This window comes from Solanum stenotomum, chromosome 8 (assembly GCF_019186545.1).
Source record: "Solanum stenotomum isolate F172 chromosome 8, ASM1918654v1, whole genome shotgun sequence".
Lineage (NCBI taxonomy): Eukaryota > Viridiplantae > Streptophyta > Magnoliopsida > Solanales > Solanaceae > Solanum > Solanum stenotomum.
This window is the reverse complement of record NC_064289.1, coordinates 2,547,377-2,573,356: the sequence shown is the minus strand read 5'-3', so window position 1 is coordinate 2,573,356 and position 25,980 is coordinate 2,547,377. Positions and strand designations below refer to the sequence as shown.

Below are 25,980 nucleotides of genomic sequence, written 5' to 3'. Positions count from 1 at the left end.
CCCACTTTGTTTCTTCCGTTTTCACTTCAATCAATCTCTTCCTATTTTTACTTTCACAATCTTATCAACTTAATTAATAAGATTGTGTGAAATTAATTGACAAGATTGTGGAAGTGAAAATGGAGAGAGATATTTTTACTGATTGTGGGACATTAATTGATAAGTTTGTCGGAGTGAAAAAAAGGAGAGATTAAAGGAGTGAAAAAAGAATTTGGAGTTCGTTTTAAGGCAAGTGACTTCCAAACTTTGTAAAACTCTTAGACTACGCATGACTACTTTCCTAATTGTGTTGGGGAGTAATGGGGATTGATGATGAATTTTATTTGTTGATTGAAATTGTTGTAATTGAAAGATGGGGAATAAAACGAGCTAAATGTGTTATAAGTGACTTAAATTTGTTGAATAAGTCATGTGATAACTGATATTGAGGGGATAGAAGAGCCTGAGTAGGCTATGATTGATACAGACATTGATGTTGAGACAGATGATGTGTAATACTATAATGTGGTCGTGATATGGTTGTGATTGAGACAGATGATATAATGTGGTCGTGATATGGTTGTGATTGAGACAGATGATGTGTAATACTATGATGTGATCGTGATATGGTTGTGATTGAGACAGATGATGTGTAATATTATGATGTGATCGTGATATGATTGTGATTGATGACATGTGCATATTCATTATTCATCCCATGTGTGAACTATCTGTTGCATGAGTTCCGAGACACTGATATGAGAATGGATGGATATGAGACACAGTTGAGACTAACTCCGGCTAGAGATATATGAGATGGACTAGCTTCGGCTAGCGATTTGGATGCCGATGGGATCTGGTTCCGACGGTGATACATGATCCATGTGTGGCTCCCATGGGTTCTAATTTGAGTATTCAGCGCGGTCTGATTACGTCAACAGATGTGTATCTTAAGACAGACATGCATGAGATAAACATGAATTTGGAATGAGAAGTTTTGTTAGGATTAAAAAGTGGATCTATTAATATTTTCAAATGTTAGGGAATAATAAAATATATGATAAATTAGGATGTTTATATAAATAATTATTCTAAAAATCAACACTAAACCAATAAATTATGAAATAACTCAATAATCTTAAATCAATAATATTTTTAAATATCAACAATAAACCAACAAATCATTAAATAACTCAATAATTTTAAATTAATACTCTCTCCTCTGTTTAAAAAAGAATAACCTCTTTCCTTTTTGGTAACATTTTAATTTCAATTTTCCACGTGGTATGTTTAAAGCCACAAAATTGAAGGTCAATTTAATATATTTGATATAACTTTAATTTAGAACCACAAGATTCAAAAATCTTCTTTATTTTCTAAAGCTCCGTGCCAAGTCAAACAATGTCACTCTTTATAAAATGGAGGGATTAATATTTTTTCGATTCACTTTATTAATCGATTTGCATGCTGCTGATAATATCTAAACCTCCTTGTAAAGCAAACGAAAGTAACGGGATGTAAAAAATAACAAGAAACAAAGTTCCTAGAAAGTTAAGACGACTTGTCAAATTGGGCCTGATGAAGCCCAATTTGCATAGTTCACTTATGTGATCTGTAATGTGGCCAGCGGGATTTGTCCCGAAAGTTCTCGACATTACCTTCCTGAAGTATCTACTTGGCTCTGGAAATATCTCATTGATAGTAGAACTTACAAGTATGGAGAAACTGCTAAATACTTCTCTAGGAAGCTATAAATAACTAGCTAATCCTTATCCATCAACCATCAAAAAAATTAAAGCAAGTAAACACAAGAACAAACACAGAAAATTCTCAATAGCTCACTGAAAATGTCACTCATCCCAAGAATCTTCGGTGATCGACGAAGCAGCAGCGTGTTCGATCCATTCTCAATTGACGTATTTGATCCATTCAAGGAATTAGGCTTTCCAGTTTCTAATTCAGGGGAGACCTCCGCATTTGCTAACACTCGAATCGATTGGAAGGAAACTCCAGAAGCTCATGTGTTCAAGGCCGATCTTCCAGGGCTTAAGAAGGAGGAAGTAAAAGTGGAGATCGAAGAGGATCGTGTTCTTCAGATCAGCGGAGAGAGGAACGTGGAGAAGGAAGACAAGAACGATACTTGGCATCGGGTGGAGCGAAGCAGCGGGAAATTCATGAGAAGATTCAGACTTCCGGAGAATGCAAAGATGGATCAAGTTAAGGCTTCTATGGAGAACGGAGTGCTCACTGTTACTGTTCCAAAGGAAGAAGTGAAGAAGCCTGATGTCAAGTCCATTGAGATCTCTGGTTGAAATATGTGAATATATTACTACAGTATCTTATGATGTATGGGCAAATAAAAAATAATTCGAATCCGTAGCTCTGTTTCTGTATCAAATGGCGTGGTTGATGTACTTCCTGTAAAATTTCATGTTAAAAATGTAATAGTAGTATTGTAATAAGTACTATCTTTTTTGTTATTCAAAACTTGCAGTTAGTCACCTGATAAATTGCCAATTTAATTAATTCATCATCTTCCGGATAGACGTACAGTTTGGTGCCTATGCCACCGTAGGGCTTAGACATATTTGAATCCGCCTCTGTCACCACGGGACTAGACAAGTCTGAATCATTCAGCACGGGGAATAAAAGATAAGGTGTGAAAGTGATGATATGAATGAAAAAATGATCTATCATTGTACTGTTTTGTTCAGTCCACGAGATTTCTGTTTACCCAATGCCGAATAAGCCAAAGAGAGATCCCCACTTATTGCGTGGCTCTTAACACAAGCAGAAGCACGGACCAGCTTTGCTACTAAGCAAGCAACAATTATATATGGTTATCAAATTTCACATGCTGACTTTAGGGAAGATAAAAGTAATTTTCTTAATTTTAAAAAATCAATTAGAATCCAAAATTTAAAATATTTAAATTTTTACTTTGTTATGACCAATATATTTGAGATGTTATCGTTAGCAAATTGAGAAGTAGATTATCTAGCAAATCTTGTGAGATTCAGTGAAATCAAGTCACCCTGTGCAACTCCTTTTTCTCTTATACTTTTCAATAATACCATTATATTTTCAATCATATAGTCGTTGACCAGGTGCAAATATCTTCAATATTCTGAATGATGAGCCTTTTTAAAACTTAGATTTGTTTGTCATAAGATCAAAGATTATAGAAACAAGATAATCGCAGCAATAATACTGGGAACTGTTCCACTGTGAACGCCACGTGATATTATTGCTAGTTTGGTTTTAGCATAAAGTATATACTTTATGCTATTTTTCTGAATTATTAATGATTAGAAAATTTTACTACTACATAAAAGTGTTGAGTCCGACGTTGGTGGAGTGTAGAGTTTGTGGTGATCATTATATGATTTATGGGGATATTTAGAGTTAAGTTAGATTTAAGGTTCATTTACTCCATGACTCTTATTTAAGTCGATTGAGGCAGAATCTCATCAATTCATTGTTTAGCTGATGTTAGGCTTTAATTCTATTTTAATGCTTTCCAATGTCCAATCCTGAGCGCGAGAGTGCAAAGATAAATCATGACTATATTGATAGAGTGTGGTTTCTTGGTTTGTTTTTGGCAATTCACGTTGCATAGGACCAATTAGGAGGACCACAGATTTTTTTTCATACTACAATTCTTACTCAATCCACTAGTTTTTGGGATTAACACGTTATGTTAGCCCCAATTTTGTTTTATTTTTTCAAAGAAATTCAAAGAAAAAAAAAGTTCTTTCATTATTGAGACATTCTTTGAATATCAACTTATGTTTAAAGACCATAACTTTTACGGAAAAGGGTCAAAATTGTCCTCGAACTATATGAAATAGACCATTTATACCCTTCGTTACATTTGGGATAAAAAATGCCCCTGCTGTTATCCTAAGAGACCACAAATACCCTCAAGAGTTAACACCCCAAAATTTTGTTGACGTGGCAAGCCACATGGGACTAATTCTTCCACTTAAGTGTTGCCAACTAGGATTCACTACAAAAGAACTAGACCTTTAGCAGCAACAACAGTCTCCACAAAAGCCCAGAAAATCGTCACTAAAAGTTTTTAACATTAAATTCTAATTTTGTGTTTTTTTCTTCATTGTTTTTTTAAAAACTAAATATGATATCGATTAAGTAGTAGTTTGAAGACACTATATGTTTTATTTTTATGTCATATGTAAATGTATAAAATGTACAATGATTCATTATATATATATATATAGTAGGAGATTTGAATCGAGAAGTAATTTTGATTATTTTTCGTAATAATATTGGATGTTTTTAATATGGATATTGCAAGTTATTTATTTTAGAAAATTAGGTCGCAATCGAAAATTAATTATCATATTTTTTTGTTGAAAAAATAGGTTTTACTAGCGAATGATTGTTGGAGCCTTAGTCGCCACTAAAAATCACTCATAACCTTTAGTGGCAATATTTTGGGATTTTGTAGCGACTTTGTCACCACTAAAAGTCAAGTTCTTTTGTAGTGAATCTTAGTTGGCAATGCTTAGGTGGAGGGATTAGTCCCATGTGGCTTGCCACGTCACTAAAAAATTGGGGTGTTAACTCTTGAGGGTATTTGTGGTCTCCTGGGATAACTGCGGGGGTATTTTTGATCCCAAAATGTAATGGAGGGTATAAGTGGTCTATTTCGCATAATTCAGGGGCAATTTTGACCCTTTTCCGTAACTTTTATTAGATAGTGTGGGACAATTCTGACATTAAAAGCAAATGCTATGTTGCTTTTTACTTCACTCAAACAATTCAATCATAACATCAACTTATGCTTAAAAGAACAGGTTACCATTGTTTAATTCTCTATTAATTCCCACTTTTACGTTAAACTATTTTGCCTATTCATTTTCATAGCAAAGTAGAGTTGGCATTTGGCCTTTATGAGGGGGTGGGGTGGTTGAGGTGGGGTTACAGTTTCTGTTCCCAATATTCTGCAAGGACTAAGAAATAGATTTAAAAGAATATTTTTATTCTTGTAGTGTATATATTTAATTTAGATTATTTCCAAATAAATATGCATATATAATCCAAACCGAAAACAATTAATTCCCTTGATTTCACTAACATATTTGTATCTGCCAACCCTACATCATTATCCCAATAAAAACACCACGAAAGAGCATGGAGAAATAAATAGGATTGTTCTATTTTTAATTAGAAATTTCATATTTAATCCTGAAAATAGAGAAATGTTAAGTTAAAAAATGTTTCTCCCTTATTTCAAAAATTAGTCTTATGATACGAGGATTATGCAAAGATTATATCAGGATATGAAACTTTATACTTTGAACAAAAAATCTAAGATTGAATATCAAGAATCAATAATGTAATATGGGAGCAAGACATATACCTAACATGAATTAGGATAAATTTAGTTATAATATCATAATTAAAAAAAAATATTAAATTCAACTCAATTTCAAAAGTTAACTACTCCAATATTCTTTGTTCTAAAATAAGTTATGCTTTAGCTTGAGCACATCTTACTCATTCTTAGATAACCAATTTAGAGAATTAACTCGGTTATTAAAGATTTTTGATTAAGTAAATAAAAGTAAAATTTTAAAAGAATAAGATCAATTATTTTATTTTCAAAATAAACATAGTAAAATACTCCCTCCCTTAAAAACAATTACATATTTTCTTTTTTAGTCTGTCTCAAAAAAATAATTTTTTTTTCCTTTTTAACAATAATTTAATTTTCAACTTTTCATGTGATATATTTAACCCAAACATTTAATATATTTAACATAATTTTAATTTAATATCACAAAATTAAATTTTTATTTATTTAAATTTTATATTAAGTTCAGCTAGATCATTTTCATTTTAAACGGATGGAGTAGCACACAAGAATATTCCAAAATTAATTAAATAAGTATAGAGATTAATTGGGTGAATGAATTCTGAATGTCGAAAATATTAAAAAAAACAAAAACTAATAAGGTATCCCAATAAATGAGCAGTCAGTCATTAACTATGTGTAGTCATCGAAAGAGCGCCCCTACCAGCCCGTGACCCACGTATTCTTCTTCCTTCCGCCTGGAGAAAAAAAAAGTGCAGCTCACTACATCTCTTTTCACTTTATTTACCTTTTTTTTCTCTGTCTACTTCATCAATTTGGTACTCAAATATAAGATGATTTTGTCATTTCTTTCTTTCTGAGCTAATTCTCTGTTTTATCTTCTTTGTTACTTGTAATTATTGGTTTCACCGCCACCTTATACAACCCATCAATCCACAGAAAGTATTTACCGCTGCTTCATTTTTTTTTCCTATGACTTGTTTGATTCTGCTCCTAATTTTCGAGCGGTTGTTGAGTTAGGTATGTACCTTGATCTCTTTCTTTAAATGTTTCTCTGTTGGATATGACTGTTTGATTTTCTGTCATTTTCATTTGTTAATTCTTGTCATTATATATAAATTATTGTTCACTTTTAATAACATAATTTCTGTAATCACCTATTTATAGATGCATCATGCATCATTAATTTTAGAAAGAACCCCATTGAAGGGGGCCTTGCAGTAACAGTAAATTTATTTCTGTGTGACTTGTGGGTCACGGGTTCAAGTTGTAGAAGCAGCCATAACACTCCTTGGGTGGTGTGGCTCTTTTCCGGACCCTGCAGGATGTCGGTGCCTGCCCTTTTTGCCCAACTGCTCCTTGTATGTTAAAATTGAAATTTTGAGTTAATTTTTGGTTAGAGACAGAAAGTGAGTGGTTTATGGCAATTGGCAAAACAAACTCCACCGACAGTGCTATTCTTTGTTTTATAATTTTCCCAATTTTACTTTCTCAGGATCAACTTAAAAATTGATCAATGTTTATACTTAGAAAAATGGAGTGTTGGACGATGTGGGGTTAGTTATGTTTATGTCTTTAACGATAATTCGAATTAAGTTTATTATGAGTGTGATTGGGATCTTTTATAATTGTAATCTATAGATTAATTAAACTATTAATTAAAAAATATTTGTTGAAACACATTCATCAGGAAAAAGTAAGGAATAGGATTAATGAAGCACATCCATTATTGAATCAAGCCGATTTGATATCACTAAAATAAAGAATTTCACTTTCCAAAAGTGTGACATAACCTTTAAGGGAAATAGGTGGAGTAGAAGTTAAAGGTATAAAGTAAATCAAGTCCTGTTTTTAAGGAATAGTGTGTTGAGCTTTCTGATTCTGCTTGGTTGTCAGGGTCATGTATTCATAATTAGCCAAGTGAGAATAGGGACATGAAAGCACCAAGGGTGTGGCCAAGTGATCATGTATCAATCTAATTCTTGTCTTTTTGGTGGTCAGAGTTATATGGTAGTTGTGTTGGTGGTAGGTAAAAGGTATCTCTCGGAATAGTCGAGGTGTGTACAAGCTGACGCAGCTATCACCGTTACTTTAAAAAATGAATATGGCACAAAATGATGTAAGCAAGGAATCTAATATTTCCTTGTCTGCAGATATAAGAGACAACCCATGTTGAGAAATACAAACAACAAACTTTTTGAGTTGTTGTAGTTCATAAAATAACTTTTATGCCCATCTCTTTCAACTTTTTTATCTTTGTTATGAGAGGAACCGTGAGTCCTATGTTCATTGTATAACACCTAATTCCTCGCTACTGACATCTAATTATGTAATTATTATTAGTGAAACGACTCCATGAAGAGGAACACTGCATCTTTAAAACTCATCATGTGTAATTATTTCTGCCTTTTTTACTTTATGTTTATGATTATACTATAATCTACTGCAACTTGCATCAAAAGTGGCTAAACATGTGAATTATCTCTTGTGTTTGCTTGTTTACCTCTGCCAGGGGTTCGGGAATTCATGCACCGTGTAGCAAATGGAAAGGCAGCCTAAACAGAATGGTGAAAGAAAGAAAATCGAGAATGAGGAGCTTGTTAAATACATGTCAAGGTTGCCTAGTTATCTGGAAAAGGGGGAAAATCTACAGGACAAAGCTTTCAGTGTCGGCGTCCTAGATTGGCGTTCTCTTGAAAAATGGCGACACGAACATGTAAATGTACCTTGTAGAAGTAGTGTGTGTTCACCATCAAGCAGCAATACTTTATCAGTTTCCTCAATGGAGGGATCTTCATCCAATTCTAGTAGAGCCCGAAGCTGCTCCCCTGCCCATCGAAGGATTCCTCGTCCTACATCACAATCATATTATGCATCACCGCCTAAAGGCACTCATCCTGATGTCAAATCAGGAAGTTGTGGACACTTGAAGAACGTAAAACCTGGAGCAGCTAAATTTCTTCACGAGAATCAACAAATAAATCTTCTAGAACTCAGCAAAGATCAACACCCACGGAGGGCTTCACGTGTTAGGAGATCACTTGATGTAGAGACACACAAGAGAACCTCTGATTCCGAGGGGAATATGAAGATCCAAGATAGAGAATGTTCTCCAAAAGGAGAGAATGAGTTAGTAGAATCATGTCATAGGGTTGATGATTTTGATTTCATAGAGAAACATAAATCAGATGCCCTTCAAGTACCAGAACCTTGCCAAGAAACTAACAGTTGCACTACTTACTTCCCACCTGATTCAGTAGCGAGAAACCAGGAAGCGGTGAAACCGAGTAGACAGAGCTTTTCTTGTGGATTCATTTCTGCATTCTACCATGGGCAGCTCTCTCCTGATATCCCTAGTTCCTGCCCCCTCCCTCGTGTAGCTGGTGAGTCGAGAATGGGACAAGCGAGTTCAATAGATGCAAAGGATACTAGCTCTTCATCTCAGACAGTTCAGCGTTCAGTATATTCTGGAAAAAAGGCTCCTAGCCCACCCAGAGTCAATTACAAACAAGAGAAGAAGTCAACTGCTATGCTAAAGAATCCAACTACCCCTAAATCTTCTGAAACTACAAAAGTCAGAAATCCCTCTCCAACTCGTCGTCTTAGCATGGCAATAGGAAGGATTGGCCAGATTTCTGGTATAAAAGATATGATGACTGTATCACAAGGGGTCAAACATCCTGCAGAACAATCTGATTCAGATAAAGCTCAAACTCCCCCCTCGCTTGAGACAGGCTGCAATAAATCCGACACCACTAGCCGAGCCAGGACGAGTCCCTTGAGGAGGTTGCTAGACCCACTGCTGAAGCCAAAGACAGGCAACTGCGATAACGTGACTGGATCATCCACGAAACGCGGTGAATCTCCTACAAAACGCTCATTGAAAGTTAAACTGGATTTGAAGGGTTGTAGATCTATTGATATCGATGATCCACATTCTAAAGGTACACATGCACCATCAACATTGCAAGCTCTCCTCCAAGTAGCTGTGAAGAATGGTCTTCCTCTGTTCACATTTGCAGTTGACAACGAAGTTAACATTTTAGCAGCCACAGTGAAGAAATTTAGTTCGACTTTGAAGGAAAATGGTTGCTGGATTTACACTTTCTTCACCATTCATGAGACAAAGAAAAAGAGTGGAAGTTGGTTAAATCAAGCCGGAAAAAACACTGGTGGTGGAATTATGCCTAACGTAGTTGGCAAGATGAAGGTTTCTGATGTTTCATTCTCCGAATCAAACAGGCAGAAACTTGACTCACATTTTAGGACTAGGGAGTTTGTTTTGTTTGCTACAGATGCAAGACATCAGCCAAATGACGAGCTTGGAGCTATTGTCGTCAAATCACCCAATAGAAGCACTACTTGTCCTAATGGAAGTATCCATCAGGATCGCGGCTGCAACAATATTTCAGCCTCAGGCGTAGCAAATCCTTTTGAAGATCTTAGCATGACAGCTATACTTCCTGGTGGTGCACATAGCCTACCTAATAAAGGGGAGCCTTCTTCACTGATTGAGAGATGGAAATCAGGTGGATCATGTGATTGTGGTGGATGGGATTTGGGTTGCCAAATAAGATTACTTGTCAATCATCGAACGATATCCAGTTGTCTCAGACCCGAACTTACTGCTGAAAGATTTGAACTTTTGTCCCAGGTATGATCAACATTACACAATATGTAACTCCATTCTTACAAATTATATCCGAAGTCTAATACACCATAATGGTCTTTTTGTTCTTGTTTTTAGCAGGGGGGAGAGCAGGACAGCACGCCAGTCTTCAGCTTGTCCCGGTTCAAGGATGGGATCTTTTCAGTTGAATTCAGTTCGTCGTTAAAGCTTCTGCAGGCATTCTCCATTTGTATAGCAGTTCTAAATGGAAGAAATCAAGAAATCTTCTGAAGTGAATCAATACATTGCCAGAAGATCCAGAGGGAGCCCAGGTGGAGTTTTCTGCTAAATTTGTCTCAACTCTTCACTTTCCCCTATTGGAAAGGTCTGAAATTGCTACCAAACATTGGTGAAACATCAAACTAAGGCTCTATAGTTCTTTTTTTAAACTATAGCTAAGCTTGTAGAATATCAGTCCATGATTTTGATAAATTCACATGTCATGGGTTTAAATATATGTTCTAATTATTATATTTACATTTAATAAAAGGCTAAAGTCATAAGCGGGTCTCCTTAACTTGTCCTCATCTTTCACTCTTGACACCTTATCTAAGTCATGTTTCTATTGAACGCTTAGGCTATTCAAACAATATACCTATTAGATACACTTTTACTAATAATCAGTTAAAAATATAAAGTGTGTATTACACTTGTAAATGACGAGGCATGAGAAATGAGTACGAATATTACCTACATGTCCAATTGAACAATGAGTTATGAGTTAGAAGTCCTTTTATTTTTGTTTGGGCCGTGGCGGCCACTGCTTTTGAAATCATAGAAGCAGTGGTGCATAAAAAGAAGATCTATTGCAATTAACTCTATAAAAGTCATAAATATAAACACATGGAATATCAACAGAAATAAAGATCTTAAGCCGAAATTTAACTCTGTAAAAAATCATAAATACACGCCTCACCTGATATTTATACTCTTAACTTTGGCATTTAAATTATAAAGTTAAACAAGTAAACGCAACCAAAATATATTAAAGTTTTTACTATTCATGATATAATTGTTGTTCCATTTCATTCAATTAGAGAAGAAACAAATAAAATACATTTTACCAGCCAGATTTTCTAGTAAGAAAATCTTGACTGGGAGAAGTACAATTGGCAAAATAAAAACCATCTTCCTTGACTAACCAATAACATGTTCCAGTATCAATTCCTTCTTTTCCACAAGCTCCAGAATCTCTATACACCTCAAACGCTGAGTCTTTTGAGCCCCAAAAAAAATGACAAAAAAATACTGTCTCAGAGAAAACACTTGGCCTGAACGAAAATGTGAAATCACTTCCTAGATGAGGATAATGCCATCCAAGATCATCATCGCGAGATGCACAGTGAAATTTTAATGGTGGAGTTTGTTTTTCAATACCATCAACTATATGAACTTCAATTTTTTCAATCGCATTCATTTGTTGTACAAATAAAAATGATAAAACTAATAAGATAGAAAAATTAATCTTCATTTTTTGGTGTGTGTGTTCGTTTTCACCTTCAGTTCTTATACAAAAGAAAACAAGTATACACCTTTACTTATACTTGTTTTTTTATGAAGTGATTTATAAATATTTAAGGAGAATTAATTGTAGATAGATATTTAATTCAAAGTAGCTTTTGTCCTATTGCTTATGAAAATAATTAAATAAAAAATATTGATTTTGGTCTCTATTGCATTAAATTATAGAAAAATTACTTAACTACACACCATTTATTATTATATTTTTTTATTTTTCTACTATTTCAAGAAATATCAAAAATCCCTTCTTTTCCTTCCATAGTTTTCTTTTCTGGATACATTAATTTGAAATATCATACCCATGATTTTCTTTCCTTTTCTCACACACAAATCTCTCCATAATTATATCAATTAATCTATTTTTGAATTTCAAATCTTTTCTCTTTCCAATTAATTATTTCAAATTATTCAAGAGGTAGATTTCTTTCCATCACTTCAACTTTTTGATTTCTTTTATTATTATTTTTTAATTTTTTCATCTTAAAAAAAATAAATTACCTCCGCCTCCTTCCTCCATTGAAATCTTATTGAAACTTTGCAATTTTAGTTAATCAAAATAAGATACATAAATAAGAATGTATCATGCACTGATTTCTTAGGTATGATATGTAAATTCGAATTTTTACTAAATGTATTCAATACATAGCAATTATCAAACAGTAATGTATCGATCTCAAATCTAACATGTTATGACCAACAATTACTTATTTAATGTATCTAGTAGAAATACAACACTTATCAATTTTAAACAAGATACATAAATAATAATGTATTGATAAATCTATCCATCTTAAAGACACAATTCAATAAAGAGAAAACGATCAAAAACCCCCTCAACCTATTACTCAATTCTCAACTACACACCAATATTTTACGGGAGGTCCTATTACCCCCTTGAAGTATTTTAAACAAAGATATTGACACCTTAAGTGCTGATGTGGCACAACAAGTGTGTTCACTTTCATGGAAGCAAGTGTAAGGCAAATAAATTAGTCAAAATTAAATGATTGGGCATATGTCATTTCTTAATTGAATTCAATATAATTAATAAATAAATTTAATTAATTACAATCACATACTTTCTCTCTCTCTAACCATTACCTCCTTAAAAAATTACACCTCTGCAATTGAATTTGCCATGGTAATATAATATTTTATTTTTTCATTTTTTTCACTTTTAGTCCATAATGAACTTTTTCATGACCATTACCTTCAAATCTTTCTTAAAAATAGACAGCATAACCTAAAGAAAGAAAATGATAATCCTTTAATTTCTTTCACCTCAATGGAAAATACTTTCAATCCGACATTGAAAAATGATATTACAACTTTTGCTATAGAAATCTTTTCGATTATAGTAGCAACCTGAGTTTCTTGATTGGAATTGAAAGTGAGTATTAGAATTTGAAATTGGGCAAACAAATTTTCATCTTCAAATTCATCAAAAATAAGCAACTGGAGAACCATAATGGCAGTAAGATACATGATAAAAAAGATTCAACATTCATGTCAATTTATTGAATTCAATAACGACAACTAGATTTTGTGCAAATAAATGATCGAAAAGCTAGAAGAAAGATGGAGGATGATGGGTGTGATGGAGATGGAGGTGGATTGGAGGAGATGAGAAATTTGGAAACAATGGAATGATTTAGGAAAATGAATAGAATGGTGGAGAAAAAATGAAAAGCATCAAACTTAATGTATTTTGGTGATGATTTTTTTTAAAAAAATTTTAATTCTGAAAAATAGGTGCGTGTATTACACTCTATAACAAAGATTTGGGGGTGACGTTTTAAGTGTATCAATATTTGTGTTTAAAGTATTTTAGGGGTAATAGAATTTTCGTAAAGTATAAGTGTGTAATTGAAAATCGGATAATAGATTGAGGGGACATTTGACCGTTTCTGTTCAATAAATAATCATACAACATTATAAAAGGCTTTTCGTAGTGCCATGTCTCACGATCCAAATGGCAGTTTCAGTTCCATTTCTTCTGCTCTTGAAAAGGCACCCATTAGATCTTCTGCTTCTTCTGTTTCGTCGGCTGATCAATCACAGCTTTTGCTTACTCGATCTTCCAAACAAGCAGTATCACTGTGAACTTGTTTGTCCAACAACTATTCATTGTGTATCTTACTAAATTTTCGGCAAATTTAAATCTAATTGATTGGTTCTTCGATGAACATGGAGAAAGATGAATAGGGAGAAGAAATCTGATTTTTTTTCGAATTGTTGGTTCTGTTAAGATTTGTGTATGATTGATTGACGGTAAAAAGAAACATGTAAGGACCAATTAGTTGGGTTCTAAAGTGATTAGGGTGTCATGCGGAAGCTTATAATTTGCAAATCATATGACGATAAATTAGATGACAAATATAATTATACTAAAAGACACAACATTATTACATGATAGGACCAATTAGTCTACATAATTAAAAACTAATAAAAAGAAAATATTAAAACTGTTGAGAGAAAAATCTTCCCATAAACAAAACTTTTTTAATAACTACATTGTAAATTCTATTGTGTTATGCTTTGAGAATAGGGATCTTCAAACTTTTCCTCTAAGGAAATAATAAACCAAATATAGAAGAAAATTATATTTTGCTTTCAGAAAAAGTTGAAGCATTTATGGTAATACTTTGATATTTTTTAAAGAAAAAAAATAAACTTCAAATAAGAAAAGAAAATCAGGGTAAAACCCTAACAATATATTGGTCAAGTTAATAATTAATAATTGTATCCTTTTTTTCCTTGATCTTTATATTTATTTGGCAAGTAAATCCATGTTTGATTGTATATTAGTCAAAAATAATAATTACTTCTCTTCTATAAAAGATGAGAGACATCACTAGTTTATAATTCACTAAATAAATTCTTCATTCAATGGAACACTTTGGTGCATTTTTTCGCTCTTCCATTTTTTTCATTGCTTGTATTTGCGGTATGTATATACACAATTGTTATTTGCTTTTCGAATTCATGTACAATATATACTTTTCTCTCAATTAAAACAACGTTTTTTTTTTTCTTTTAGGAATGTTCATAATTACTCAAGTTCTCTTAACAAATGCAGAGTTTACCGTGTGTGAGGTGGCAGTTGAGATTCCTAGTTGTAATAAACTAAAACCATTTTGTATGGATGATTGCCAGAATAAACATGGACCTTATTTCATTGATGCAGTGTGTGTTGGAGGATATAAATGTTTATGTTTCTACTCTAGTGAAACAACATGTCCCCTAAATAGTACCCTCCAAATGTATTAATTTATGCAAAAAAAAAAATTGATAAAAAGAACTCATTTCTACTATTATTATACATGTATAACAAAATGTATATGTTATACATTATGCGAAATCAAATGTAGTAATTTACCATTCAAATGTAGTAAATTTAACGTATTTGCCCTTTGTATTCACAGAAAAAGATTACATTTATCTTTCGATATATTTACTCTTGCCATCAAACTTTACATATATATTTACTTTTGAATTGTTAAGTCATATATCGTCGCTCTTATCATCCTACGTGACATCTATGTCGTAAATATAAATGAGTATATCATTAATTCGTTTTTAATTTGTGCATGTTACTTTCAAATTGTTTAGTTAATGCAAATATGATTATTATGGAAAACAATCGACAACGTTAACTCTTCCTAAAGAATAGAGGATATAGAAAATATAGCTAGGGCCAAAAACGGTCTTTTTTAATTTTCTTTCTTCTATGTTCCTCCTCTGTCCCAAACGAAAGAAACAGAGACTACAATTTTTTCCTCTTTCCTTTGGGATCAATATTATGTAGCAGTTAAATTCTTGATCATTGCAAAATCTACGATAGCAGCAAGGCAGAAATAAACCCCATTATTAATATTTTCCCTTTCTGTAGGAATTTCTGGGCTTTTCCCCTAAAGGGGGTTATTTTTCATTTTTGGTCATTTTGACAACAAATTTGAATATTGAAATTTGAAACTCACCATTAACAATTTGACATTTTCCCCATTGTTGCTAAGTTTAAAGGGGAGAAAAGTAGTCACCATATTTGTGATCCCTTTGTCTCTCCTTAAATAAAGGTTGTATCTTTTTTCTTTTTTTTGGTGAATTTGTATGATGGGTGGTCGTTGTTCCAATTTATGTTTCTGTTTATGGCCTTCAAATATCAAGTCTCATGCTTTATATTCCTCAGATATAGGTAAGATTTTTTGTGTTTTTTTTCCCCGATTAAATGGGAGTTTCAAGAATCAATTTTGATGTATGTAAATGATTATCTTGTTCAGAAAAATGGGCGGAGAATGAACAGTTGAATTTGCCAGTTTTTAAAGAATATGGTTTGGAGGAGTTGAAAGCTGCTACCTCAAATTTCTCTGCTAATAATATTGTCTCTGAACATGGAGAGAAAGCCCCCAATGTGGTGTTTAAAGGTCGGCTTAATGGCAATGGCCGTTGGATAGCTATTAAGCGCTTCCAGTCGTCAGCATGGCCTGATTCTCGTCAATTTCTTGTTAGTACTCATTTCTCATGTGTTTTGTTTCATTTAGGTTCAATTAGCATTTTTCTCAGTATTATGATTATGTCTTCAACATGTCCCTTCATGCGTGGGGTGGTGGAGCTACAACATCAGCTATGAGTTCGGATGAACCCACTAGCTTTTGTTTAGACCTTGTATTTGTATCAGAAATCCATTTAATATGCACAAATACTTAATTGCGAACCTTGTAACTAAGACAATCTATAAGTTTGATGGCAACTTATGAGTCTTAACGCATGAAAATGTGTTTTGCTTTTTGAGTTGCTAAGAAATATGAACTTAAAACCTCTTGCTTATTCTGATAACATGTTGAATTGTGTGACTAATGAAAGAGGTGTTGTGACTTAGCTGATTAGAGAGTCAAACTAATTGCTGATTAGTGCTAGCTAAGTATGAGTTAGTTATTAATACAAACTTGTAACAGTTTTGATGGTTAGCGAGATAGAAGAAGTGGGATTTCAATTGTCGATTAGACAATTAGTTATAGGGTAGCACATGTATATAGGGGAGAACAGATGTCGATTCTCGATTCAATATTATGTACTACAGTCCTTTTGTCTAATAGAAATGGGGATGATTTTCTTTTTCCAGTTATTCCTCTTTCCTGTTCTCAGTTGATGTGATTCTCTTTTTACGATAGTGACTATCTCATCTAAAAAGTTATTAAGTGTTAGAGGATGTACTTTTAATTATTTAATTATATTATATTTTCAACAAACAAGAACATGTTGTGTATTAATTTGGAAATTGTGTTCATTGTTAAGGATGAAGCGAAAACAGTGGGGCAGCTAAGGAGTAAGCGGTTGGCTAATTTGCTAGGGTGTTGCTGTGAAGGGGATGAGAGGCTGCTAGTGGCTGAATTTATGCATCATGAAACATTATCCAAGCATTTATTCCATTGTAAGTTTATCTCTTCTTTTTTTTTTTTGGATTTTGAGACGAATAGACAGAGAGAAAGCAATTGAGTATCCTTCGTGTTCATTCTCCTTGTGGTGTGGTTAATGTGCTTGAATTGCCAACTTAAGCAATCTCTATGTAAACTAGTCTTTCTCTAACCCAACCCTTTTACTGTCTTGTGTGATGGGGCCTAAAACTCGCAGTTTCATGATGTAACAAGATTTTCTTTCAATAAATTTGTCTAACCGTAGTTTATGTTGGTTCAATTGATTTAGGGGATAACCGACCATTGGAATGGTCGATGAGGTTGAGAGTTGCTTTGTATCTAACACAAGCATTAGACTATTGCAGTCGTAAAGGGCGAGAACTATATCATGACTTAAATTCTTACAGAGTTTTGTTCGATCAAGTAAGTTTTCTTTTAAACCTTACCCTACATGTATTTGTGCTCCGATAAATGTTCAAGCTATCTGTACATCCTTGTTCTTACTATGAGTTAACACATGACAGGATTGCGAACCAAGGCTATCGTGTTTTGGCTTAATGAAGAACAGTAGGGATGGGAAGAGTTATAGTACAAACTTGGCATTCACCCCACCAGAATATTTGAAGACAGGTACATCAGCTGCTATCAAGTTTTTAGCTGTCACCTGCTAAATTCTAGGTTCGTTCGAATTCAAAGGCAATATACCAAAATGTTTGAAAGTCATCACTGAAATTGCGGAACAACTTAAATGCTGATCATTGACAAACAGGTTGCAGAATGAGGTGTTAGTAAAGAAGATTGAAATCTAATTGGTTCACCTAATATGATAGAAATCTTTCTTCTCTTGTTTCTGTTTATACATATTGGTTCTTATATATACATTGTTTTGAGAATGATTGACTGTCTCTGGCTCAAAGAGTTCTAGCATTTTCTTGATTTAACATCATCATTCATCGTTGTCTAATACTATAACATGAAGAAGTTTAATAGTGAACAAGTCTGATTCTTATAAGACTAACAAGTGACTAAACTCAACATGTGTTTATCAAAGCAATTGAAGATAATCCACTTTTTCCAATCAGTTATTTGATTCAATGTTTTATTGTGTTGTAATGGCAGGTAAGGTGACCCCTGAGAGTGTGGTTTACAGTTTTGGTGCCCTGTTGCTTGATCTTCTTAGCGGAAAGCATATTCCTCCAAGCCACGTAAGTGATTTTAGGGGGTTCATCTAAGATCTCTATATAACAACTACGCCTCAATCCCTAACAAGATGGGATGGACTATAACAACTCTCACTATTCATTTTCTCCATTTAAACTCATTTCAGGCCGATATTATACTAAATAAAATTGAAAGTGTTAAAAGTACTAAAAATCTGTATATTTTCTACTGGTATATTTATCTCTGACAGGGCTAAAAGACTCACAGAAAACATAGTTGGAAATGCGTAGTAAGACTTCTAAAGCACTGTGTGGTTTTAGTTAATAGAAGAATCTTTGAACTACAACATTGTTTACGAATAGCCTTATTTATTTACTCATTCTCTCCATCTTAAATAGTTCCAACTGAACCATTTCTGATTCATATTCATTTGTATTCTTATGCAGGCACTTGACCTTATACGTGGAAAGAATTTTCTGATGCTTATTGACTCATGCTTGGAAGGTCACTTTTCAAATGACGATGGGACCGAGTTAGTTCAACTTGCTTCACGTTGTTTGCAGTATGAACCTCATGACAGGCCAAATGTGAAATTTCTTCTGACCTCCATAACACCTCTTCAGAAAGAAAAAGATGTAATTATTCCTTCTGTTTTAGGATTGATGCATGTTACTTCTTTCTTTGCGTTTTTGAATGAAGATAGAAGTTATTTTACTAAAATTGACATGTTATTTGACTTGATATACCTTGCAGGTTCCATCAAACGTTCTGATGAGTATTGCTCATGAAACCACCTCACCCGCCCAAGTATCTTTAACACCTCTTGGTGAGGCTTGTTCGACATGCGATTTAACTGCCATACATGAGATATTAGAAAAGGCTGGATACAAGGAGGACGAGGGGATCGCTAATGAGGTTAGTACGCTCAGAATCCCTTAACTATAACAGCTAAGACGGGATGTTCCCTGGTTAAACTTTTGTTCATGTTAAATTGCTGTAATGAAACTAAAAAGTGCAGACCTTCGTTCTTCTTCCCGTGTAATTGCTTATTGAAAGCTCCTGTTCAGATATAATTCTTCTTAACTTCAGCATTCCATTTTTCATCTGCTTCTGGCTGATCTTTGCACTGGCAATTTCACATATTACTTTAGACAGCTAATACAACGTTTTTTGTACATTTTATTCAAAGTTCATAATTTAGGATATTTGCCTTGACACCTCTAGTAAACTTACTGCACTTCATGGCCCAAATAACAAAGAATCTACTCACTTTATAATTGATGCAACACCAATTTCACTTAGTTATTGAAGAGGTTTATCTTATGCAATGAATGGCTTCGGAATTGCACATACAGTTTCAGTATCACTGGTTGTCAAAAGCAACATGAATGTCAATTATAGCAAAAAATGCAGATATCAATTAGAATGGAATAGCAGAATTAGCAGTAAACCATTCACGACTATTTTTGTAACAACAGCTTCCATTGGATTTTGAGGGACAAAACTTATGTGAAACTCTTTTGCTTTTACAGCTTTCGTTTCAGATGTGGGCTAATCAATTACAAGAGACCCTGAATACTAGGAAATCTGGAGATTCTGCATTTCGAGATAAAGATTTTACAACTGCAATCAAATGTTACACACAGGTAAGCAATCAATTTGGGAACTGCACATGATTTTGCACCTGGTACAATTAGTTAGTATCGTCTCATTATTAAAATGGTTGAAGTAGTTCTAAGAGAGAAAAAATATGTTTTTTCCATAATTGGAAGTGAAACAAGATTTAGTCTACCAAAAGAAATTGTATCAGACATGCTATAATGTCCTATCTCAATCCATAAAACGCGCCATTTTGTTAGTCATGTAATCTACTAACCAACAAAAATTGAGTACCACTCAAACAGCTTGTTTGTTTGCACTGCAGTTTCTTGAGGGTGGAAATGTTAAGTCCCCAACGGTGCTTGCAAGGCGCTCCTTATGTTACCTAATGAGTAACAAGCCACAAGAAGCTCTTGCAGACGCAATGCAAGCACAAGTACAATTTTCCAATTGGCCCACTGCTTTCTATCTTCAGGCAGCTGCACTATTCACTTTGGGAATGGACTCAGATGCCCGGGAAACTCTCAAAGATGGTTCGTCCTTGGACTTCAGAAGAATGAGGCAATAAATACGTATAGGCTATCGAGTATAGTTCTACGTAAAAGGACATTGTATAGATCACCTTCCATACATGATTCACCAATATCAACTTATTGTGGCACAGAAGGTTTCTTCCTAACATCCATTAGAGGGCAGGTGAATATTTTTTATCCTCCTCCTGCCTTCTGGGAGAACTGGTGTATCTCTCACTTTTGTAAGTTATTGTGCAAGTTCAATTGGCATTTCTGGAGATGTAGATGGGTAACTGGGACCAAATTGTTAGAAAAGTCACAAATACAAGTTTATAGTATTTATTTTCGAACCCTTTATTTTCTTTATTGATAAACTGCAATATAGCATGAGGTGGAATTCGAAAATCGAGTACTTTTTCTTGGTTCATACTAACTTCAGTTGCAGGGGGAAGAAGGGATGTATCAAAGATTCTTGCCATGTTCTAATACTTTTTTTTCCAGCATGTTAGAAGCACGTTTCTTCAGGCTGTTGGAAAGTTCTTAAATGAAAGAAGTTCTGAAAACAACAGAGTTTGAGAAACGAGTGAATGAAAGTTAATATATTTACCTAATAAGAATGTCTTTCAGTAACTATATAAGCTGATCAAACTAGTTTATAAGCCTGTTTTAGCTTATTGTCAATTTAGTTTCAGCACTTGATACTTGTCAAACAATTTAGACATCCATTGCACTCAAAAGCTAAGTTTGCAAACTCAGATTTTCAAAACTTCTAACAAATGTCACTTGGTTTAGTTGCTACAGATTTCCTTCTCTGAAACGCGTTGTAGTCTAGTTTCTATCACTTTCTATTTCCTTTATTGTTTATCATAATCTTGCAATGGATGTTATTGCAACTGTGACTCTTCAACACAAGAGAATTCAATACAAGGAACATCAAATTTAGTCTATCTAGCAAGAACATATTCTTATATTCGACATGCTTATCAACAAGAAGTATGGACTGGATTTCCACCTTCAATCTCTCAAAGAGAACAATATTCATCGAAAATAATCCAACCTCAAATGAAGACAGTATGCTAGGGTTTAATTAAAACTAACAATTACCGGATTGTTAAGAGTCAGAATAAGAAACAACCTCATCCAAACTCTCTGATCAGAATAAACTCTTGATGGGACGTTAAGGTTTCCAAATCCATGATGGCCACCTTGTGGACGTTCAGATCTTCTTCGATGGATCTCTAAAGGATCCTTTAGCTCTTGATGGTGTTCAAAGGTTTCCAAATCCATGATAGCATATAAAGGATCAGAAGTTCAGAATATTCAAAACCTGTCTAAAATACACAATGTCATTTTACAGTCTGATCAAATATAAAACGACCCTCCTCAAATGGTTGGCAGTTTTCTGAGATGCAGAGAACTTACAAGGGGACACAGGCTAAATATATCAGAAGCAAGGGTGTTGACTGGAACACACTTAGGTAACTAAGCAACATGAAAATATTTGTACAAAAAGTGCAATAATGAAATACAACAGAATACACTGCACCATCACCACTGCTTAATATGGATATGTCGGAGATATTAACATGGATATATGGAGGATGATTTTCTACTGGTGGAGTAGACTTCTTTCCACATGATGTTTGATGAACTAATAAGACATTGGTCGTCTTCGTCTCTTGCATTCCCAGTTACAAGTCATTTTCTCAAATATGCATTCCAGAGGAACACTCTTGAGAAGAAGTACATGACCTGAATCAAAATGCTATCTTGCCTTGAAAATTCCTCAGCCCAAATATACCTCTACATCATAAATCGCCCATGGTTGAGTCGTTAATGATGTCACTAAAAACAAGTCCAGCCAGGACGATCTTAAACGAAATTCAAGGGAATATTTTGAAGTGAAAAAGCCATGAAATGACAAAGGCAAAAATCATGCATGCAAGCAGGAAATTCATGATTCGGCGTCCATGCCAGAATCTTCGGGTTTCAGAAAGGACTACAGGTGCACTTGATACTCCCACAGTGGCTATTGTAGCATTGCTGGGTTCACTTGCCTGCCCTCCTATAACGTTCACCGCTACTGCACCACAGATTTCACAAATCCTGGATCATAGACATGCAAGCAAGGATAAGTGGAGTCACATACGGAGGACACCATACAATTTGGTTTGGAATTGCAGACGGTTCCATATTGTCATGTTGGCTTATAGGCGATTAAGACACTGAAAACTAAGCTAATATCTCCGAAAAGAAATGACATAACAGAAAAGGTACTTAATGCGCCTTTCCTTCCTGACCAACATGCCACTTCATAACAATCAACTACAGATTTTTTTAATTTTTTTTTTATGACAAGGGAAACCCGCAGCCGCTATCCTTTGGGTGCGCATAGGGTAAAACCCCCACTCTTATGCAATAGCTCGCAAACCACATAGGAGAGGTAACCCACACTAGGCAAGCCCGGTGTGACGAGCTCGACCCAGAAGGCAAACCCCTTGCTTTCGTTGGCAAGGAGTTTTGAACTTGAGACCTCCAACATGAAAGTCCCAAGCTCAACCCACTGGGCCACCCCGAAGCTATATAGATGTATACCTTAGCTACACAAGACAATATCATGCTTGTTCATTAATAAACCAGGGGAAAATGTACACCATTCTAACCCCCTAATTCTTGGAAGTTTATATTGTCCCGCCCCCTCAAAAGAAAACAAAATCACAACCTTGGCTTTACCAATGTCTTGTTGAACAATAAGCAACACATCACAGAAAAGTCATAGAAGCAAATGTCTGTTGCCATAGCAAAAGTTGTGTGCAACATGTAAGGCAATGAAACATGTTGATAAACAGAAGTTTTAGGTGCCATCACAGGTGAAACATTTTATGTGAAAGGAACATGCAGATGGCCTCAATGCCTCTTAAAAGATTTTCTGTATCTTTGAAGTAAATGTATGACGATTTCTTCCATGCTTCCTTACATAATTCAATAATTGCTCCTAGTAGAAACTTCTTTTCTAGTGAATATGACTCTACAAAAAGCACAAGAATAAGGAAAGCAAAATATATTAACAAAAGGAAAAAGAGCAGTGTGCAAACAATGTGGCTACTGATTCAAACATGATAAAAATGCATCAAATCCCTTTGATGTGGAGAGGGAAGTAATATGCATGTTCCAATATTCTTGCATGATGCATCAGAGGAAATGACAGAACTAATAGTTCAATTCTACTTTTCTTTTAAAGGCATGCTTTTTCAGGGGGATTTGACCATGAAATTGTGAGTATTTGAAAAAAGTAGTTTTTGCATCCAAAGTGAAAAATGATATTTGAAAATTGGTAATCTAAACCAGGCCATTTAGTGGAGGACAATACTTTTCAAGGTCACATATACCTTATATCCAGTTTTTCATGTCATTTATCAACCACGGCAAAAAGAACAGGATCTAGATTTAGATGTGCTGGTAGTGCAAAGACACTAATTAGGAGCAGTGACGTAGTAGATAATACCAATACCAATGAAAATTTAGTGTTCTGAAGAACAAAAACGTTTAGTACATAGTATCCAAGAAGAAGAAGAGTTTCAGCCTGCTAGAAAGCCATAAACAATATTTGTTGGAGGCAAAATTAATAAAGTTGGAAACTTGAGTACATCTATCAGTTAAGTACCTCAAAAAAACTAAAACAAAGATGGAATCTTGATTGTACCAATGAAATGATAGGAGTTAACCACATAACAACCAAACCACTATACCCTTTGTACTTATAAACTTAATAAAGTTGGAAACTTGAGTCCATCTATCACTTAAGTACCTCAAAAAACTCAAACAAACATGGAATCTTGGTTGTACCAATGAAATGATAGGAGTGAACCACATAACAACCAAACCACTATACCACTGTACTTTTGAACTTAATAAAGTTGGAAACTTGAGTCCATCTATCAGTTAAGTACCTCAAAAAACTCAAAACAAACATGGAATCTTGGTTGTACCTATGAAATGATGAGAGTTAACCACATAACCACCAAACCACTATAACACTTTACTTCTAAACTTAATAAAGTTGGAAACTTGAGTACATCTATCAGTTAAGTACCTCAAAAAACTCAAAACAAAGATGGAATCTTGGTTGTACCAATGAAATGATAGGAGTTAACCACATAAAACCAAACAACTATACCACTTTACTTCTAAACTTAACCTTAAACAAACTTCAGAAGATACTAAAAGTAAAATGTCATGTTCATGTACAATGAACCCATAGAATTTTATTTTTATTTTTTTTGGGGGGGTGGATGGGGTGTAGAGCAAGGGGAAATGGGGGAGAAGATTACAAGGTGGGGAATTGAACCCTCACCAACAAGGGCCAAGGCAGGGAAAGTTCGGGTAGTCAACCAACGGAGCTACTAAGATTCCCGAAATCATGGTTAAGTAGTATCGAACCCAAGAAATTCCAATTGCTAGTAGTTAATCTACTATAGAAATCATTTCACATTTCCAGCAACACAAAGTAGCCACATAATCTCTTATCTTCACAAACACATAAAGAATTATACTTCGTACCATCAAGTTCTTTATGACAAATAGATTCAAAGAATCATGAAAATAGGAGCTAGAACAAGGGGTAGAGAGTCATAGTCTTACGTGTTTCCCTTGATTTTGAACCAAGTTTCAGCACAATGTTTATGAGCAGCTGCCAAATCACCTTTGCAAGAACAGCCCAATTCAATGGCCATTCCACCAGAGGCCTCTAGGAGTTGGTCATCATCACCAATGCCACCACATTTCAACAAACTCAAATGACAAATCCTACAGGTTTTCTCATCTTTATGCACTTTCAACTCCAACTCACCACTCTCCAAATCAATCTCTTCATCTGGCAACGGACAAGACCCTCTTTTGCTATGCTCACGATGGACCAAATTGCCCTCAGACCTCATAGAAAACCCACATTCTTCGTAACGGTAAGACCCACCTGCCACAGAGCCTAAAGGAGAGTGCCAAGACTGGTCTGAGTCGGAATCGGAGAACCGAAAGCTCCCATCAGTAGTGGTCTTGCTGCTCCCTGCCATGGATGGCATCCGTCGCCGTCGCCTCCGGCGTCGTTGACGGCGGCGCTGACGGGCAAGATTAGCATTGTCGCCACTGCCATTTGCCTCTATGTCAGTGTTTACAGTGTCAAAAGTTGACATTTTTGCAGAAACCAGTAGCCAAAAAACAGTATTTGAGGTCACAGATTGAAGAAAAGAGGAAAATACTTAAAGGGATTCATGAAAATTCCATGATTTGAAGCGTGAGAGAAATGGGGTCACAAAGAAAAGGACTTTTTTTGACTAATGTTGGGAGTTGGTGCTCTTTCATTTCTTTCTTTCTCAAATTCAATTGCTAATTACAATGTTTATTTATTTTTATTATTTTATTTGTAGAAGTTTCAGTTTGAAGCAGAGTGAAAAAAATTATTTGTAGAAGTTTCACTTCGAAGCAGAGTGAAAAATAGAAGAAACCACTGAGGTAGCACTGTCCTTACTCTAAATTAGAGGTCTTGAGTATAGCCAGATTTAGTCGAGGTTTTGGATTGAGTTGAATTTAATCGGACTCCAGTGTCACGTACCAAACACCAGATGGAAAAAAAACACCAGATCAAAAAAAATTAAGAAGGTGACACAAAAGGGGAAGACCCACCAGCCACACGTATCAAATAGTTGTCCACCAAAGCTAGGACAAATTGACACCTAATATTTTTTGTCCCCACAAGACATTAAACTTGAGACCTTTGATTTTTTGAAC

At 34.6% G+C, this 25,980-nt stretch overlaps 4 protein-coding genes across 6 annotated transcripts; 3 read left to right on the top strand and 1 right to left on the bottom strand.

The window, feature by feature from the left end:
* Nucleotides 1-1,696: 1,696 nt before the first annotated feature.
* On the top strand, nucleotides 1,697-2,441 carry LOC125873908 (17.6 kDa class I heat shock protein). Its single transcript, XM_049554734.1, has one exon. It carries the CDS (start codon nucleotides 1,827-1,829, stop codon nucleotides 2,289-2,291), a length of 465 nt encoding a protein of 154 aa, XP_049410691.1. The 5' UTR covers nucleotides 1,697-1,826; the 3' UTR covers nucleotides 2,292-2,441.
* Nucleotides 2,442-5,916: 3,475 nt separating this feature from the next.
* Nucleotides 5,917-10,504, top strand: LOC125872252 (uncharacterized). Of its 3 annotated transcripts, none has more exons than XM_049552970.1 (3): nucleotides 5,917-6,340; nucleotides 7,833-9,974; nucleotides 10,071-10,504. In XM_049552970.1, the coding sequence occupies exons 2-3, from the start codon at nucleotides 7,863-7,865 to the stop codon at nucleotides 10,218-10,220; spliced, it is 2,262 nt and encodes a 753-aa protein (XP_049408927.1). In that variant the 5' UTR covers nucleotides 5,917-6,340; nucleotides 7,833-7,862; the 3' UTR covers nucleotides 10,221-10,504. The 3 variants fall into 3 exon arrangements, with proteins under 3 accessions (XP_049408927.1, XP_049408925.1, XP_049408926.1); XM_049552968.1 differs by having other exon boundaries at nucleotides 6,067-6,340; nucleotides 10,068-10,504; XM_049552969.1 differs by lacking the exon at nucleotides 5,917-6,340 and adding an exon at nucleotides 7,598-7,712 and having other exon boundaries at nucleotides 10,068-10,504.
* Nucleotides 10,505-15,570: 5,066 nt separating this feature from the next.
* On the top strand, nucleotides 15,571-20,546 carry LOC125872253 (serine/threonine-protein kinase BSK5-like). Its single transcript, XM_049552971.1, has 10 exons — nucleotides 15,571-15,705; nucleotides 15,791-16,014; nucleotides 16,806-16,941; nucleotides 17,214-17,347; nucleotides 17,449-17,554; nucleotides 18,044-18,129; nucleotides 18,532-18,720; nucleotides 18,839-19,000; nucleotides 19,618-19,731; nucleotides 20,010-20,546. Exons 1-10 carry the CDS (start codon nucleotides 15,621-15,623, stop codon nucleotides 20,250-20,252), a joined length of 1,479 nt encoding a protein of 492 aa, XP_049408928.1. The 5' UTR covers nucleotides 15,571-15,620; the 3' UTR covers nucleotides 20,253-20,546.
* A 941-nt stretch (nucleotides 20,547-21,487) lies between these two features.
* LOC125872254 (uncharacterized) lies at nucleotides 21,488-25,547 on the bottom strand. Its single transcript, XM_049552972.1, has 2 exons — nucleotides 24,838-25,547; nucleotides 21,488-22,302 (listed from the first exon to the last, which is right to left on the bottom strand). Exons 1-2 carry the CDS (start codon nucleotides 25,383-25,385, stop codon nucleotides 22,080-22,082), a joined length of 771 nt encoding a protein of 256 aa, XP_049408929.1. The 5' UTR covers nucleotides 25,386-25,547; the 3' UTR covers nucleotides 21,488-22,079.
* Nucleotides 25,548-25,980: the final 433 nt, after the last annotated feature.